The sequence below is a fragment of the Scyliorhinus torazame genome, chromosome 26 (assembly GCF_047496885.1).
Source record: "Scyliorhinus torazame isolate Kashiwa2021f chromosome 26, sScyTor2.1, whole genome shotgun sequence".
Classification (NCBI taxonomy): Eukaryota; Metazoa; Chordata; class Chondrichthyes; order Carcharhiniformes; family Scyliorhinidae; genus Scyliorhinus; species Scyliorhinus torazame.
Genome location: NC_092732.1, coordinates 41,863,160 through 41,881,634, shown reverse-complemented (window position 1 = coordinate 41,881,634; position 18,475 = coordinate 41,863,160). Strand labels below are relative to the sequence as shown.

The 18,475-nt window shown below is 54.7% G+C and overlaps 1 protein-coding gene and 1 long non-coding RNA gene across 2 annotated transcripts in view; one reads left to right on the top strand and one right to left on the bottom strand.

The window, feature by feature from the left end:
• Window positions 1–18,475, top strand: part of LOC140403007 (uncharacterized) — a 130,121-nt gene that overhangs the window by 97,536 nt on the left and 14,110 nt on the right. The window lies entirely within an intron of this gene.
• LOC140403004 (cytochrome P450 11B, mitochondrial-like) overlaps window positions 1–18,475 on the bottom strand; it is a 63,681-nt gene that overhangs the window by 44,500 nt on the left and 706 nt on the right. Inside the window, exons 2-3 of the mRNA XM_072490659.1 lie at window positions 11,353–11,508; window positions 9,789–9,985 (exon numbers count right to left, since the gene is read on the bottom strand). Coding sequence (XP_072346760.1) covers window positions 9,789–9,985; window positions 11,353–11,508 — 353 coding nt within the window. The remainder of the gene's footprint in view (window positions 1–9,788; window positions 9,986–11,352; window positions 11,509–18,475) is intronic.

The window sequence follows — 18,475 nt, the reverse complement described above, 5'->3', positions numbered from 1 at the left end:
GAGTGTTGGGTATAACCCGGGTCAGAGACCGAGAGTGTTGGGTATAACCGGGTCAGAGACACAGAGTGTTGGGTATAACCCGGGTTAGAGACAGAGAGTGTTGGGTATAACCCGGGTCAGAGACAGAGAGTGTTGGGTATAACCCGGGGCAGAGACAGAGAGTGTTGGGTATAACCCGGGGCAGAGACAGAGAGTGTTGGGTATAACCCGGGTTAGAGACAGAGAGTGTTGGGTATAACCCGGGTTAGAGACCGAGAGTGTTGGGTATAACCCGGGTTAGAGACAGAGCGTGTTGGGTATAACCCGGGTCAGAGACAGAGAGTGTTGGGTATAACCCGGGTTAGAGACCGAGAGTGTTGGGTATAACCCGGGTTAGAGACACAGAGTGTTGGGTATAACCCGGGTCAGAGACAGAGAGTGTTGGGTATAACCCGGGTCAGAGACCGAGAGTGTTGGGTATAACCCGGGTTAGAGACAGAGAGTGTTGGGTATAACCCGGGTCAGAGACAGAGAGTGTTGGGTATAACCCGGGTCAGAGACAGAGAGTGTTGGGTATAACCCGGGTTAGAGACCGAGAGTGTTGGGTATAACCCGGGTCAGAGACAGAGAGTGTTGGGTATAACCCGGGTCAGAGACAGAGAGTGTTGGGTATAACCCGGGTCAGAGACAGAGAGTGTTGGGTATAACCCGGGTTAGAGACCGAGAGTGTTGGGTATAACCCGGGTTAGAGACACAGAGTGTTGGGTATAACCCGGGTCAGAGACCGAGAGTGTTGGGTATAACCCGGGTCAGAGACCGAGAGTGTTGGGTATAACCCGGGTTAGAGACAGAGAGTGTTGGGTATAACCCGGGTCAGAGACAGAGAGTGTTGGGTATAACCCGGGTCAGAGACAGAGAGTGTTGGGTATAACCCGGGTTAGAGGCATAGAGTGTTGGGTATAACCCGGGTTAGAGACCGAGAGTGTTGGGTATAACCCGGGTTAGAGACAGAGAGTGTTGGGTATAACCCGGGTCAGAGACAGAGAGTGTTGGGTATAACCCGGGTCAGAGACAGAGAGTGTTGGGTATAACCCGGGTCAGAGACAGAGAGTGTTGGGTATAACCCGGGTTAGAGACCGAGAGTGTTGGGTATAACCCGGGTTAGAGACCGAGAGTGTTGGGTATAACCCGGGTCAGAGACAGAGAGTGTTGGGTATAACCCGGGTTAGAGACAGAGAGTGTTGGGTATAACCCGGGTCAGAGACACAGAGTGTTGGGTATAACCCGGGTTAGAGACAGAGAGTGTTGGGTATAACCCGGGTCAGAGACAGAGAATGTTGGGTATAACCCGGGGCAGAGACAGAGAGTGTTCGGTATAACCCGGGTTAGAGACAGAGAGTGTTGGGTATAACCCGGGTTAGAGACAGAGAGTGTTGGGTATAACCCGGGGCAGAGACAGAGAGTGTTGGGTATAACCCGGGTTAGAGACAGAGAGTGTTGGGTATAACCCGGGTTAGAGACCGAGAGTGTTGGGTATAACCCGGGTTAGAGACAGAGCGTGTTGGGTATAACCCGGGTCAGAGACAGAGAGTGTTGGGTATAACCCGGGTCAGAGACAGAGAGTGTTGGGTATAACCCGGGTCAGAGACAGGGAGTGTTGGGTATAACCCGGGTTAGAGACAGAGAGTGTTGGGTATAACCCGGGTCAGAGACAGAGAGTGTTGGGTATAACCCGGGTCAGAGACAGAGAGTGTTGGGTATAACCCGGGTCAGAGACAGAGAGTGTTGGGTATAACCCGGGTTAGAGACAGAGAGTGTTGGGTATAACCCGGGTCAGAGACAGAGAGTGTTGGGTATAACCCGGGTCAGAGACAGAGAGTGTTGGGTATAACCCGGGTTAGAGACCGAGAGTGTTGGGTATAACCCGGGTTAGAGACCGAGAGTGTTGGGTATAACCCGGGTCAGAGACAGAGAGTGTTGGGTATAACCCGGGTTAGAGACAGAGAGTGTTGGGTATAACCCGGGTCAGAGACAGAGAGTGTTGGGTATAACCCGGGTCAGAGACAGAGAGTGTTGGGTATAACCCGGGTCAGAGACAGAGAGTGTTGGGTATAACCCGGGTCAGAGACAGAGAGTGTTGGGTATAACCCGGGTTAGAGACAGAGAGTGTTGGATATAACCCGGGTTAGAGACAGAGAGTGTTGGGTATAACCCGGGTCAGAGACAGAGAGTGTTGGGTATAACCCGGGTCAGAGACAGAGTGTGTTGGGTATAACCCGGGTTAGAGACAGAGAGTGTTGGGTATAACCCGGGTCAGAGACAGAGAGTGTTGGGTATAACCCGGGTTAGAGACCGAGAGTGTTGGGTATAACTCAGGTTAGAGACCGAGAGTGTTGGGTATAACCCGGGTCAGAGACAGAGAGTGTTGGGTACAACCCGGGTCAGAGACAGAGAGTGTTGGGTATAACCCGGGTTAGAGACCGAGAGTGTTGGGTATAACCCGGGTCAGAGACAGAGTGTGTTGGGTACAACCCGGCTCAGAGACAGAGAGTGTTGGGTATAAGCCGCGTTAGAGACAGAGAGTGTTGGGTATAACCCGGGTCAGAGACAGAGAGTGTTGGGTATAACCCGGGTCAGAGACAGAGAGTGTTGGGTATAACCCGGGTCAGAGACAGAGAGTGTTGGGTATAACCCGGGTTAGAGACAGAGAGTGTTGGGTATAACCCGGGTTAGAGACAGAGCGTGTTGGGTATAACCCGGGTCAGAGACAGAGAGTGTTGGGTATAACCCGGGTCAGAGACAGAGAGTGTTGGGTATAACCCGGGTCAGAGACAGAGAGTGTTGGGTATAACCCGGGTCAGAAACAGAGAGTGTTGGGTATAACCCGGGATAGAGACAGAGAGTGTTGGGTATAACCCGGGTTAGAGACCGAGAGTGTTGGGTATAACCCGGGTTAGAGACACAGAGTGTTGGGTATAACCCGGGTCAGAGACAGAGAGTGTTGGGTATAACCCGGGTCAGAGACCGAGAGTGTTGGGTATAACCCGGGTCAGAGACAGAGTGTGTTGGGTATAACCCGGGTCAGAGACAGAGAGTGTTGGGTATAACCCGGGTCAGAGACAGAGAGTGTTGGGTATAACCCGGGTTAGAGAGAGAGAGTGTTGGGTATAACCCGGGTCAGAGACAGAGAGTGTTGGGTATAACCCGGGTCAGAGACAGAGAGTGTTGGGTATAACCCGGGTCAGAGACAGAGAGTGTTGGGTATAACCCGGGTCAGAGACAGAGAGTGTTGGGTATAACCCGGGTCAGAGACAGAGAGTGTTGGGTATAACCCGGGTCAGAGACAGAGAGTGTTGGGTATAACCCGGGTTAGAGACAGAGAGTGTTGGGTATAACCCGGGTCAGAGACAGAGAGTGTTGGGTATAACCCGGGTCAGAGACAGAGAGTGTTGGGTATAACCCGGGTCAGAGACAGAGAGTGTTGGGTATAACCCGGGTCAGAGACAGAGAGTGTTGGGTATAACCCGGGTCAGAGACAGAGAGTGTTGGGTATAACCCGGGTTAGAGACAGAGAGTGTTGGGTATAACCCGGGTTAGAGACAGAGAGTGTTGGGTATAACCCGGGTCAGAGAAAGAGAGTGTTGGGTATAACCCGGGTCAGAGACAGAGAGTGTTGGGTATAACCCAGGTTAGAGACAGAGAGTGTTGGGTATAACCCGGGTCAGAGACAGAGAGTGTCGGGTATAACCCGGGTCAGAGACAGAGAGTGTTGGGTATAACCCGGGTCAGAGACAGAGAGTGTTGGGTATAACCCGGGTCAGAGACAGAGAGTGTTGGGTATAACCCGGGTCAGAGACCGAGAGTGTTGGGTATAACCCGGGTTAGAGACAGAGAGTGTTGGGTATAACCCGGGTCAGAGACCGAGAGTGTTGGGTATAACCCGGGTCAGAGACAGAGAGTGTTGGGTATAACCCGGGTCAGAGACCGAGAGTGTTGGGTATAACCCGGGTCAGAGACACAGAGTGTTGGGTATAACCCGGGTTAGAGACAGAGAGTGTTGGGTATATCCCGGGTCAGAGACAGAGAATGTTGGGTATAACCCGGGGCAGAGACAGAGAGTGTTGGGTATAACCCGGGTTAGAGACAGAGAGTGTTGGGTATAACCCGGGGCAGAGACAGAGAGTGTTGGGTATAACCCGGGTCAGAGACAGAGAGTGTTGGGTATAACCCGGGTCAGAGACAGAGAGTGTTGGGTATAACCCGGGTCAGAGACAGAGAGTGTTGGGTATAACCCGGGTCAGAGACAGAGAGTGTTGGGTATAACCCGGGTCAGAGACAGAGAGTGTTGGGTATAACCCGGGTCAGAGACAGAGAGTGTTGGGTATAACCCGGGTTAGAGACAGAGAGTGTTGGGTATAACCCGGGTCAGAGACAGAGAGTGTTGGGTATAACCCGGGTCAGAGACAGAGAGTGTTGGGTATAACCCGGGTCAGAGACAGAGAGTGTTGGGTATAACCCGGGTCAGAGACAGAGAGTGTTGGGTATAACCCGGGTCAGAGACAGAGAGTGTTGGGTATAACCCGGGTTAGAGACAGAGAGTGTTGGGTATAACCCGGGTTAGAGACAGAGAGTGTTGGGTATAACCCGGGTCAGAGAAAGAGAGTGTTGGGTATAACCCGGGTCAGAGACAGAGAGTGTTGGATATAACCCAGGTTAGAGACAGAGAGTGTTGGGTATAACCCGGGTCAGAGACAGAGAGTGTCGGGTATAACCCGGGTCAGAGACAGAGAGTGTTGGGTATAACCCGGGTCAGAGACAGAGAGTGTTGGGTATAACCCGGGTCAGAGACAGAGAGTGTTGGGTATAACCCGGGTCAGAGACCGAGAGTGTTGGGTATAACCCGGGTTAGAGACAGAGAGTGTTGGGTATAACCCGGGTCAGAGACCGAGAGTGTTGGGTATAACCCGGGTCAGAGACAGAGAGTGTTGGGTATAACCCGGGTCAGAGACCGAGAGTGTTGGGTATAACCCGGGTCAGAGACACAGAGTGTTGGGTATAACCCGGGTTAGAGACAGAGAGTGTTGGGTATAACCCGGGTCAGAGACAGAGAATGTTGGGTATAACCCGGGGCAGAGACAGAGAGTGTTGGGTATAACCCGGGTTAGAGACAGAGAGTGTTGGGTATAACCCGGGTTAGAGACAGAGAGTGTTGGGTATAACCCGGGGCAGAGACAGAGAGTGTTGGGTATAACCCGGGTTAGAGACAGAGAGTGTTGGGTATAACCCGGGTTAGAGACCGAGAGTGTTGGGTATAACCCGGGTTAGAGACAGAGCGTGTTGGGTATAACCCGGGTCAGAGACAGAGAGTGTTGGGTATAACCCGGGTTAGAGACCGAGAGTGTTGGGTATAACCCGGGTTAGAGACACAGAGTGTTGGGTATAACCCGGGTCAGAGACAGAGAGTGTTGGGTATAACCCGGGTCAGAGACCGAGAGTGTTGGGTATAACCCGGGTTAGAGACAGAGAGTGTTGGGTATAACCCGGGTCAGAGACAGAGAGTGTTGGGTATAACCCGGGTCAGAGACAGAGAGTGTTGGGTATAACCCGGGTTAGAGACAGAGAGTGTTGGGTATAACCCGGGTTAGAGACAGAGAGTGTTGGGTATAACCCGGGTCAGAGACAGAGAGTGTTGGGTATAACCCGGGTTAGAGACAGAGAGTGTTGGGTATAACCCGGGTCAGAGACAGAGAGTGTTGGGTATAACCCGGGTTAGAGACAGAGAGTGTTGGGTATAACCCGGGTCAGAGACAGAGAGTGTTGGGTATAACCCGGGTTAGAGACCGAGAGTGTTGGGTATAACCCGGGTTAGAGACAGAGAGTGTTGGGTATAACCCGGGTTAGAGACCGAGAGTGTTGGGTATAACCCGGGTCAGAGACAGAGAGTGTTGGGTATAACCCGGGTTAGAGACAGAGAGTGTTGGGTATAACCCGGGTCAGAGACAGAGAGTGTTGGGTATAACCCGGGTTAGAGACAGAGAGTGTTGGGTATAACCCGGGTCAGAGACAGAGAGTGTTGGGTATAACCCGGGTCAGAGACAGAGTGTGTTGGGTATAACCCGGGTCAGAGACAGAGAGTGTTGGGTATAACCCGGGTTAGAGACAGAGAGTGTTGGGTATAACCCAGGTCAGAGACAGAGAGTGTTGGGTATAACCCGGGTCAGAGACAGAGAGTGTTGGGTATAACCCGGGTTAGAGACCGAGAGTGTTGGGTATAACCCGGGTTAGAGACCGAGAGTGTTGGGTATAACCCGGGTCAGAGACAGAGAGTGTTGGGTATAACCCGGGTTAGAGACAGAGAGTGTTGGGTATAACCCGGGTCAGAGACAGAGAGTGTTGGGTATAACCCGGGTCAGAGACAGAGAGTGTTGGGTATAACCCGGGTCAGAGACAGAGAGTGTTGGGTATAACCCGGGTTAGAGACCGAGAGTGTTGGGTATAACCCGGGTTAGAGACACAGAGTGTTGGGTATAACCCGGGTCAGAGACCGAGAGTGTTGGGTATAACCCGGGTCAGAGACCGAGAGTGTTGGGTATAACCCGGGTTAGAGACAGAGAGTGTTGGGTATAACCCGGGTCAGAGACAGAGAGTGTTGGGTATAACCCGGGTCAGAGACAGAGAGTGTTGGGTATAACCCGGGTTAGAGGCATAGAGTGTTGGGTATAACCCGGGTTAGAGACCGAGAGTGTTGGGTATAACCCGGGTTAGAGACAGAGAGTGTTGGGTATAACCCGGGTCAGAGACAGAGAGTGTTGGGTATAACCCGGGTCAGAGACAGAGAGTGTTGGGTATAACCCGGGTTAGAGACAGAGAGTGTTGGGTATAACCCGGGTCAGAGACAGAGAGTGTTGGGTATAACCCGGGTTAGAGACAGAGAGTGTTGGGTATAACCCGGGTTAGAGACAGAGAGTGTTGGGTATAACCCGGGTTAGAGACCGAGAGTGTTGGGTATAACCCGGGTTAGAGACAGAGAGTGTTGGGTATAACCCGGGTTAGAGACCGAGAGTGTTGGGTATAACCCGGGTCAGAGACAGAGAGTGTTGGGTATAACCCGGGTTAGAGACAGAGAGTGTTGGGTATAACCCGGGTCAGAGACAGGGAGTGTTGGGTATAACCCGGGTTAGAGACAGAGAGTGTTGGGTATAACCCGGGTCAGAGACAGAGAGTGTTGGGTATAACCCGGGTCAGAGACAGAGAGTGTTGGGTATAACCCGGGTCAGAGACAGAGAGTGTTGGGTATAACCCGGGTTAGAGACAGAGAGTGTTGGGTATAACCCGGGTCAGAGACAGAGAGTGTTGGGTATAACCCGGGTCAGAGACAGAGAGTGTTGGGTATAACCCGAGTTAGAGACCGAGAGTGTTGGGTATAACCCGGGTTAGAGACCGAGAGTGTTGGGTATAACCCGGGTCAGAGACAGAGAGTGTTGGGTATAACCCGGGTTAGAGACAGAGAGTGTTGGGTATAACCCGGGTCAGAGACAGAGAGTGTTGGGTATAACCCGGGTTAGAGACAGAGAGTGTTGGGTATAACCCGGGTTAGAGACAGAGCGTGTTGGGTATAACCCGGGTCAGAGACAGAGAGTGTTGGGTATAACCCGGGTCAGAGACAGAGAGTGTTGGGTATAACCCGGGTTAGAGACAGAGAGTGTTGAGTATAACCCGGGTCAGAGACAGAGAGTGTTGTGTATAACCCGGGTCAGAGACAGAGAGTGTTGGGTATAACCCGGGTCAGAGACAGAGAGTGTTGAGTATAACCCGGGTTAGAGACAGAGAGTGTTGGGTATAACCCGGGTTAGAGACAGAGAGTGTTGGGTATAACCCGGGTTAGAGACAGAGCGTGTTGGGTATAACCCGGGTTAGAGACAGAGAGTGTTGAGTATGACCCGGGTCAGAGACAGAGAGTGTTGGGTATAACCCGGGTCAGAGACAGAGAGCGTTGGGTATAACCCGGGTCAGAGACAGAGAGTGTTGGGTATAACCCGGGTTAGAGACAGAGAGTGTTGGGTATAACCCGGGATAGAGACAGAGAGTGTTGGGTATAACCCGGGTCAGAGACAGAGAGTGTTGGGTATAACCCGGGTTAGAGACAGAGAGTGTTGAGTATAACCCGGGTCAGAGACAGAGAGTGTTGGGTATAACCCGGGTCAGAGACAGAGAGTGTTGGGTATAACCCGGGTCAGAGACAGAGAGTGTTGGGTATAACCCGGGTCAGAGACAGAGAGTGTTGGGTATAACCCGGGATAGAGACAGAGAGTGTTGGGTATAACCCGGGTCAGGGACAGAGAGTGTTGGGTATAACCCGGGTTAGAGACAGAGAGTGTTGAGTATAACCCGGGTTAGAGACAGAGAGTGTTGGGTATAACCCGGGTTAGAGACAGAGAGTGTTGGGTATAACCCGGGTCAGAGACAGAGAGTGTTGGGTATAACCCGGGTCAGAGACAGAGAGTGTTGGGTATAACCCGGGTCAGAGACAGAGAGTGTTGAGTATAACCCGGGTTAGAGACAGAGAATGTTGGGTATAACCCGGGTCAGAGACAGAGAGTGTTGGGTATAACCCGGGTCAGAGACAGAGAGTGTTGGGTATAACCCGGGTTAGAGACAGAGAGTGTTGGGTATAACCCGGGTTAGAGACAGAGAGTGTTGGGTATAACCCGGGTCAGAGACAGAGAGTGTTGGGTATAACCCGGGTCAGAGACAGAGAGTGTTGGGTATAACCCGGGTCAGAGACAGAGAGTGTTGGGTATAACCCGGGTCAGAGACAGAGAGTGTTGGGTATAACCCGGGTTAGAGACAGAGAGTGTTGGGTATAACCCGGGTGAGAGACAGAGAGTGTTGGGTATAACCCGGGTCAGAGACAGAGAGTGTTGGGTATAACCCGGGTCAGAGACAGAGAGTGTTGGGTATAACCCGGGTCAGAGACAGAGAGTGTTGGGTATAACCCGGGTCAGAGACAGAGAGTGTTGGGTATAACCCGGGTCAGAGACAGAGAGTGTTGGGTATAACCCGGGTCAGAGACAGAGAGTGTTGGGTATAACCCGGGATAGAGACAGAGAGTGTTGGGTATAACCCGGGTTAGAGACAGAGAGTGTTGAGTATAACCCGGGTCAGAGACAGAGAGTGTTGGGTATAACCCGGGTCAGAGACAGAGAGTGTTGGGTATAACCCGGGTCAGAGACAGAGAGTGTTGGGTATAACCCGGGATAGAGACAGAGAGTGTTGGGTATAACCCGGGTTAGAGACAGAGAGTGTTGGGTATAACCCGGGTTAGAGACAGAGAGTGTTGGGTATAACCCGGGTTAGAGACAGAGAGTGTTGGGTATAACCCGGGTCAGAGACAGAGAGTGTTGGGTATAACCCGGGTTAGAGACAGAGAGTGTTGGGTATAACCCGGGTCAGAGACAGAGAGTGTTGGGTATAACCCGGGTCAGAGACAGAGAGTGTTGGGTATAACCCGGGTTAGAGACACAGAGTGTTGTGTATAACCCGGGTTAGAGACAGAGTGTGTTGGCTATAACCCGGGTTAGAGACAGAGAGTGTTGGGTATAACCCGGGTTAAGACAGAGAGTGTTGGGTATAACCTGGGTTAGAGACAGAGAGTGTTGGGTATAACCCGGGTTAAGACAGAGAGTGTTGGGTATAACTCGGGTTATAGCTGTCAATCTGCACCCCAAAGATGATTAGGTCAACAATTGAGGGTGGATATCATTTTTGACCCTCCCCCTCCCCACCTGACCCTCTCCCCGAATACTTACACTCAAGAGCAAATTGAAAGAGGTCAGGCATCATGTTGAACTCTGTGACCCCCTGCCCAGCGTCTAGACGTCGCTGAATAAACTGGGTGAATTCCAACGCCACAGGTTCCAGGAGGGGGCCGAATTTGGCGACTGCAGCCGGACTGATCACCTCTTTATTGAGGACCAGCCTCTCCTTGCGCCACTCCTCACCGTTCCTGCAGGCGAAACCCGGTGGTCACTCAGTGAATTCCCATCCCCCAATCCCTCTCCACCCTGTCCAGGCCCCTCATAATCTTGTCCACCTCGATCAGGTCGCCCCCTCGGTCTTCTCTGCTCCAGCGAAAACAGCCCAAGCCCATCCAACCTCTCTTCATAACTTAAACGTTCCATCCCAGGCAACATCTCCTCTGCCCCCCCTCCAGTGCAATCCCATCCTTCCTATAATGTGGCGACCAGAATTGCACACAGTGCTCCAGCTGTGACCTCACCAAAGTTCTATACAACTCCAACAGGACCTCCCTGCTTTTGTAATCTCTGCCTCGATTGATAAAGGCGAGAGTCCCATCTGCCTTTTTCACCGCCCTATTGACCTGCCCGTCTGCCTTCAGAGATCGGTGGACAAACACACCAAGGTCCCTTTGTTCCTCAGGACTTCCCAGTGTCAGGCCATTCGTTGAATATTTCTTGTCAAATTTCTCCTTCCAAAGTGTAACACCTCACACTTTTCAGGGTTAAATTCCATCTGCCACTTTTCTACCATTTGACCATCCCGTCTACATCTTCCTGTGCCCCAAGACACTCAGCCTCACTGTTAACCCCCCGGACAACATAGTCATCCAAGTCATTTATATAAATGACGAATAGGGGGCCCAGCACGGATCCCTGTGGTACCCCACTGCTCACTGGCTTCCAGTCACTAAGGCAGCCGTCTGTCATCACCCTCTGTCTCCTACAGCTCAGCCAGCTTTGAATCCACCTTGTCAAGTTCCCCTGTAGCCCAGTGCATTTACCTTCTTTACAAGTCTCCCATGTGGAACTTTGTCAAAGACTTTGCTGAAATCCATGTAAACTACATCAACTACACTACCCTCATCTACACACCTGGTCACCTCCTCAAAAAATTCAATCAAATTTGTTCGGCGTGACCTCCCACTGACGAAGCCACACTGACTATTCCTGATCAAACCTTGCCTCTCCAAGTGGAGATAGATTCTCTCCTTCAGAATCTTCTCCAATAGTTTCCCAACCACTGACGTGAGACTCTGGTCTGTAGTTCCCTGGCTTATCCTTGTTTATTAAATAGTGGGAACACATTATCTGTTCTCCAGGCCTCTGGCACCTCCCCAATCATCCTCAGTTGTTGCAATTACACTCCCAGTGACCCTGACACTCTTCACAGAAAATGACAGCCCGCCCGAGCCCCCCCCCCCCCCCTCTGGCACCTCACCAATCATCCTCAGTTGTTGCAATTATACTCCCAGTGACCCTGACACTCTTCACAGAAAATGACAGCCCCCCCCCCCCCCCCCACCCCAGTCACACACAACAGGAGAATCATTGACCCCAAAATCTCGATACTCACTTCAGGAAGATGCCACACTTGTGGTTGCGATATTCCCGATGCGACACCCAGGCATCCAACATCATCCTCTTGGGCAAGGTCCCCTCTGACTGAAAGAGCAGGGCGATGTCCTCAGGGAGGAAGATATTCACACTCTCCTTCCTCCCCAGCTTCTCTCTAATGAAGCATCAGTTATCAAACAGTGAGAGGCAATACCTGATCCCCAGTGGCCCCCTCGCAGTCCTCTCCGCGCCTCCCCCCCACTGTCACACCCCCAGTACTGACCCTCTGACAGTGCAGCAATCCCTCAGTACTGACCCTCTGACAGTGCGGCGCTCCCTCAGTACTGACCCTCCGACAGTGCGGCGCTCACTCGTACTGACCCTCCCACGGTGCGGCGCTCCCTCAGTACTGACCCTCTGACAGTGCGGCGCTCCCTCAGTACTGACCCTCTGACAGTGCGGCGCTCCCCCAGTACTGACCCTCCGACAGTGCGGCGCTCACTCAGCACTGATCCTCTGACAGTGCGGCACTCCCTCAGTACTGACCCTCCGACAGTGCGGCGCTCCCTCAGTACTGACACTCTGACAGTGCAGCGCTCCCTCAGTACTGACCCTCTGACAGTGCGGCACTCCCTCAGTACTGACCCTCTGACAGTGCGGCGCTCCCTCAGTACTGACCCTCTGACAGTGCAGCACTCCCTCAGTACTGACCCTCTGACAGTGCGGCACTCCCTCAGTACTGACCCTCTGACAGTGCGGCACTCCCTCAGTACTGACCCTCTGACAGTGCGGCACTCCCTCAGTACTGACCCTCTGACAGTGCGGCGCTCCCTCAGTACTGACCCTCTGACAGTGCAGCACTCCCTCAGTACTGACCCTCTGACAGTGCGGCACTCCCTCAGTACTGACCCTCTGACCGTGCGGCACTCCCTCAGTACTGACCCTCTGACAGTGCGGCACTCCCTCAGTACTGACACTCTGACAGTGCGGCGCTCCCTCAGTACTGACCCTCTGACAGTGCGGCACTCCCTCAGTACTGACCCTCTGACAGTGCAGCACTCCCTCAGTACTGACCCTCTGACAGTGCGGCACTCCCTCAGTACTGACCCACTGACAGTGCGGCACTCCCTCAGTACTGACCCACTGACAGTGCGGCACTCCCTCAGTACTGACCCTCTGACAGTGCGGCACTCCCTCAGTACTGACCCTCCCAGAGTGCGGCACTCCCTCAGTACTGACCCTCTGACAGTGCGGCGTTCCCTCAGTACTGACCCTCCCACAGTGCGGCACTCCCTCAGTACTGACCCTCTGACAGTGCGGCACTCCCTCAGTACTGACCCTCTGACAGTGCAGCACTCCCTCAGTACTGACCCTCTGACAGTGCGGCACTCCCTCAGTACTGACCCACTGACAGTGCAGCACTCCCTCAGTACTGAACCTCTGACAGTGCGGAGCTCCCTCAGTACTGACCCTCTGACAGTGCAGCACTCCCTCAGTACTGACCCTCTGACAGTGCGGCGTTCCCTCAGTACTGACCCTCTGACAGTGCGGCACTCCCTCAGTACTGACCCTCTGACAGTGCGGCACTCCCTCAGTACTGACCCTCTGACAGTGCGGCACTCCCTCAGTACTGACCCACTGACAGTGCGGCACTCCCTCAGTACTGACCCTCTGACAGTGCGGCACTCCCTCAGTACTGACCCTCTGACAGTGCAGCACTCCCTCAGTACTGACCCTCTGACAGTGCGGCACTCCCTCAGTACTGACCCTCTGACAGTGCGGCACTCCCTCAGTACTGAACCTCTGACAGTGCGGAGCTCCCTCAGTACTGACCCTCTGACAGTGCAGCACTCCCTCAGTACTGACCCTCTGACAGTGCGGCGCTCCCTCAGTACTGACTCTCTGACAGTGCGGCACTCCCTCAGTACTGACCCACTGACAGTGCGGCACTCCCTCAGTACTGACCCTCTGACAGTGCGGCACTCCCTCAGTACTGACCCTCTGACAGTGCGGCACTCCCTCAGTACTGACCCTCTGACAGTGCAGCACTCCCTCAGTACTGACCCTCTGACAGTGCGGCACTCCCTCAGTATTGACCCTCTGACAGTGCGGCACTCCCTCAGCACTGACCCTCTGACATTGCGGCACTCCCTCAGTACTGACCCTCTGACAGTGCGGCACTCCCTCAGCACTGACCCTCTGACAGTGCGGCACTCCCTCAGTACTGACCCTCTGACAGTGCGGCGCTCCCTCAGCACTGACTCTCTGACAGTGCGGCACTCCCTCAGTACTGACCCACTGACAGTGCGGCACTCTCTCAGTACTGACCCTCTGACAGTGCGGCGCTCCCTCAGCACTGACTCTCTGACAGTGCGGCACTCCCTCAGTACTGACCCTCTGACAGTGCGGCGCTCCCTCAGCACTGACTCTCTGACAGTGCGGCACTCCCTCAGTACTGACCCTCTGACAGTGCGGCGCTCCCTCAGCACTGACTCTCTGACAGTGCGGCACTCCCTCAGTACGACCCTCTGACAGTGCGGCACTCCCTCAGTACTGACCCTCTGACAGTGCGGCACTCCCTCAGTACTGACCCTCTGACAGTGCGGCACTCCCTCAGTACTGACCCTCTGACAGTGCGGCACTCCCTCAGTACTGACCCTCTGACAGTGCGACTCTCCCTCAGTACTGACCCTCTGACAGTGCGGCGCTCCCTCAGTACTGACCCTCTGACAGTGCAGCGCTCCCTCAGCACTGACTCTCTGACAGTGCGGCACTCCCTCAGTACTGACCCTCTGACAGTGATGCGCTCCCTCAGTACTGACCCTCTGACAGTGCAGCACTCCCTCAGTACTGACCCTCTGACAGTGCGACTCTCCCTCAGTACTGACCCTCTGACAGTGCGGCACTCCCTCAGTACTGACCCTCTGACAGTGCGGCGCTCCCACAGTACTGACCCTCTGACAGTGCGGCACTCCCTCAGGACTGACCCTCTGACAGTGCGGCACTCCCTCAGTACTGACCCTCTGACAGTGCGGCACTCCCTCAGTACTGACCCTCTGACAGTGCGGCACTCACTCAGTACTGACCCTCTGACAGTGCGGCACTCCCTCAGTACTGACCCTCTGACAGTGCGACTCTCCCTCAGTACTGACCCTCTGACAGTGCGGCACTCCCTCAGTACTGACCCTCTGACAGTGCGGCACTCCCTCAGTACTGACCCTCTGACAGTGCGGCACTCCCTCAGTACTGACCCTCTGACAGTGCGGCACTCACTCAGTACTGACCCTCTGACAGTGCGGCACTCCCTCAGTACTGACCCTCTGACAGTGCGACTCTCCCTCAGTACTGACCCTCTGACAGTGCGGCGCTCCCTCAGTACTGACCCTCTGACAGTGCGGCGCTCCCTCAGTACTGAACCTCTGACAGTGCGGTGCTCCCTCAGCACTGACCCTCCCACAGTGCGGGGTCCCTCAGTACTGACCCTCTGACAGTGCGGCACTCCCTCAGCACTGACTCTCTGACAGTGCTAATCTCACCCAGAATTTTCTGTTGTGTAATTGGCTAAGGCGTGGACTGCAGAATCTGACTGGGTGCTGGAATCAGATTGAAAGGGAGCTTTCAAACGAGAAATAGATAAGAATTCTGCTCTCCCTACCAGTACAATCTCCACTCACCTATTACATGAGGAACTCACCAATTACAATGACTCCTGGTTAAACAACAGCTCGATTTGAAAATAATGGGCAGCAGGGTGGCGCAGTGGTTAGCACTGCTGCCTCACGGCGCCGAGGTCCCGGGTTTGAATCCTGGCCCCGGGTCACTGTCCGTGTGGAGTTTGCACATTCTCCCCGTGTCTGCGTGGGTTTCGCCCCCACAACCCAAAGATGTGCAGGGTAGGTGGATTGGCCACGCTAAATTGCCCCTTAATTGAAAAAAATGGGTACTTTGAAGTTAAAAAAATATGTATAAAGAAAAGATTTGAAGATGGGGAGGGGGTGTACGGGCTGGAGGAGGTTACAGAGATAGGGAGGGGGTGTAGGGGGAGGAGGTTACAGAGATAGGGAGGGGGTATAGGGGCTGGAGGAGGTTACAGAGATAGGGAGGGGGTGTAGGGGCTGGAGGAGGTTACAGAGATAGGGAGGGGGTGTACGGGCTGGAGAAGGTTACAGAGATAGGGAGGGGGTGTAGGGGCTGGAGGAGGTTACAGAGATAGGGAGGGGGTGTAGGGGCTGGAGGAGGTTACAGAGATAGGGAGGGGGTGTACGGGCTGGAGGAGGTTACAGAGATAGGGAGGGGGTGTAGGGGCTGGAGGAGGTTACAGAGATAGGGAGGGGGTGTACGGGCTGGAGAAGGTTACAGAGATAGGGAGGGGGGTGTAGGGGATGGAGGAGGTTACAGAGATAAGGAGGGGCTGTAGGGGCTGGAGGGGGTTACAGAGATAGGGAGGGGTGTGGGGGCTGGAGGAGGTTACAGAGATAGGGAGGGGGTGTAGGAGCTGGAGGGGGTTACAGAGATAGGGAGGGGGGTGTGGGGGCTGGAGGAGGTTACAGAAATAGGGAGGGGGTGTAGGGGACTGGAGGAGGTTACAGAGATAGGGAGGGGGTGTAGGGACTGGAGGAGGTTACAGGGATAGGGAGGGGGTGTAGGGGGCTGGAGGAGGTTACAGAGATAGGGAGGGGGTGTAGGGGCTGGAGCAGGTTACAGAGAAAGGGAGGGGTGTAGGGGCTGGAGGAGGTTACAGAGATAGGGAGGGTGTGTAGGGGCTGGAGGAGGTTACAGAGATAGGGAGGGGGTGTAGGGGAGGAGGAGGTTACAGAGATAGGGAGGGGGTTATTGGGGCTGGAGGAAGTTACAGAGATAAGGAGGGGCTGTAGGGGCTGGAGGGGGTTACAGAGATAGGGAGGGGTGTGGGGGCTGGAGGAGGTTACAGAGATAGGGAGGGGGTGTAGGAGCTGGAGGGGGTTACAGAGATAGGGAGGGGGTGTGGGGGCTGGAGGAGGTTACAGAAATAGGGAGGGGGTGTAGGGGACTGGAGGAGGTTACAGAGATAGGGAGGGGGTGTAGGGACTGGAGGAGGTTACAGGGATAGGGAGGGGGTGTAGGGGGCTGGAGGAGGTTACAGAGATAGGGAGGGGGTGTAGGGGCTGGAGCAGGTTACAGAGAAAGGGAGGGGTGTAGGGGCTGGAGGAGGTTACAGAGATAGGGAGGGTGTGTAGGGGCTGGAGGAGGTTACAGAGATAGGGAGGGGGTGTAGGGGCTGGAGGAGGTTACAGAGAAAGGGAGGGCTGGAGGAGGTTACAGAGATAGGGAGGGTGTGTAGGGACTGGAGGAGGTTACAGAGATAGGGAGGGGGTGTAGGGGAGGAGGTTACAGAGATAGGGAGGGGGTTATTGGGGCTGGAGGAAGTTACAGAGATAGGGAAGGATGTACGGGCTGGAGGAGGTTACAGAGATAGGCAGGGGGTGTAAGGGCTGGAGGAGGTTACAGAGATAGGGAGGGGGTGTAGGGGAGGAGAAGGTTACAGAGATAGGCAGGGGTTATAGGGGCTGGAGGAGGTTACAGAGATAGGGAGGGATGTACGGGCTGGAGGAGGTTACAGAGATAGGGAGGGGGTTATTGGGGCTGGAGGAAGTTACAGAGATAGGGAGGGATGTAGGGGCTGGAGGAGGTTACAGAGATAGGCAGGGGGTGTAAGGGCTGGAGGAGGTTACAGGGATAGGGAGGGGGTGTAGGGGAGGAGAAGGTTACAGAGATAGGGAGGGGTTATAGGGGCTGGAGGAGGTTACAGAGATAGGGAGGGATGTACGGGCTGGAGGAGGTTACAGAGATAGGGAGGGGGGTGTAGGGGCTGGAGGAGGTTACAGAGATAGGGAGGGGGTGTAGGGGCTGGAGGAGGTTACAGAGATAGGGAGGGGGTGTAGGGGCTGGAGGAGGTTACAGAGATAGGGAGGGGGTGTAGGGGCTGGAAGAGGTTGCAGAGATAGGGAGGGGGTGTAGGGGCTGGAGGAGGTTACAGAGATAGGGAGGGGGTGCAGGGGCTGGAAGAGGTTGCAGAGATAGGGAGGGGGTGTAGGGGCTGGAGGAGGTTACAGAGATAGGGAGGGATGTAGGGGCTGGTGGAGGTTACAGAGATAGGGAGGGGGTGTCAGGGCTGGAGGAGGTTACAGAGATTGAGAGGGGGGTTATAGGGGCTGGAGGTTACAGGGATAGGGAGGGGGTTATAGGGGCTGGAGGAGGTTACAGAGATAGGGAGGGGGTGTCAGGGCTGGAGGAGGTTACAGAGATAGGGAGGGATGTACGGGCTGGAGGTTACAGAGATAGGGAGGGGGTGTATGGGCTGGAGGAGGTTACAGAAATGGGGAGGGGGTGTAGGGTCTGGTGGAGGTTACAGAGGGAGGGGGTGTAGGGGCTGGAGGAGGTTACAGAGATAGGGAGGGGGTGTAGGGGCTGGAAGAGGTTACAGAGATAGGGAGGGGGTGTAGGGAGCTGGAGGAGGTTACAGAGATAGGGAGGGTGTGTAGGGGCTGGAGGAGGTTACAGAGATAGGGAGGGGGTGTAGGGGCTGGAAGAGGTTGCAGAGATAGGGAGGGGGTGTAGGGGCTGGAGGAGGTTAGAGATAGGGAGGGATGTACGGGCTGGAGGAGGTTACAGAGATAGGGAGGGGGTGTGGGGCCTGGAGGAGGTTACAGAGATAGGGAGGGGGTGTAGGGGCTGGAGGAGGTTACAGAGATAGGGAGGGGGTGTGGGGCCTGGAGGAGGTTACAGAGATAGGGAGGGGGTGTAGGGGCTGAAGGAGGTTACAGGGATAGGGAGAGGGTGTAGGGGTGGAGGAGGTTACAGAGATAGGGAGGGGGTGTAGGGGACTGGAGGAGGTTACAGAGATAGGGAGAGGGTGTAGGGGGAGGAGGAGGTTACAGAGATAGGGAGGGGGTGTGGGGGGGCTGGAGGAGGTTACAGAGATAGGGAGGGGGTGTAGGGGCTGGAGGAGGTTACTGAGATAGGGAGGGGGTGTAGGGGAGGAGGAGGTTACAGAGATAGGGAGGGGGTGTGGGGGGCTGGAGGAGGTTACAGAGATAGGGAGGGGGTGTAGGGGGCTGGTGGAGGTTACAGAGATAGGGAGGGGGTGTAGGGGCTGGAGGAGG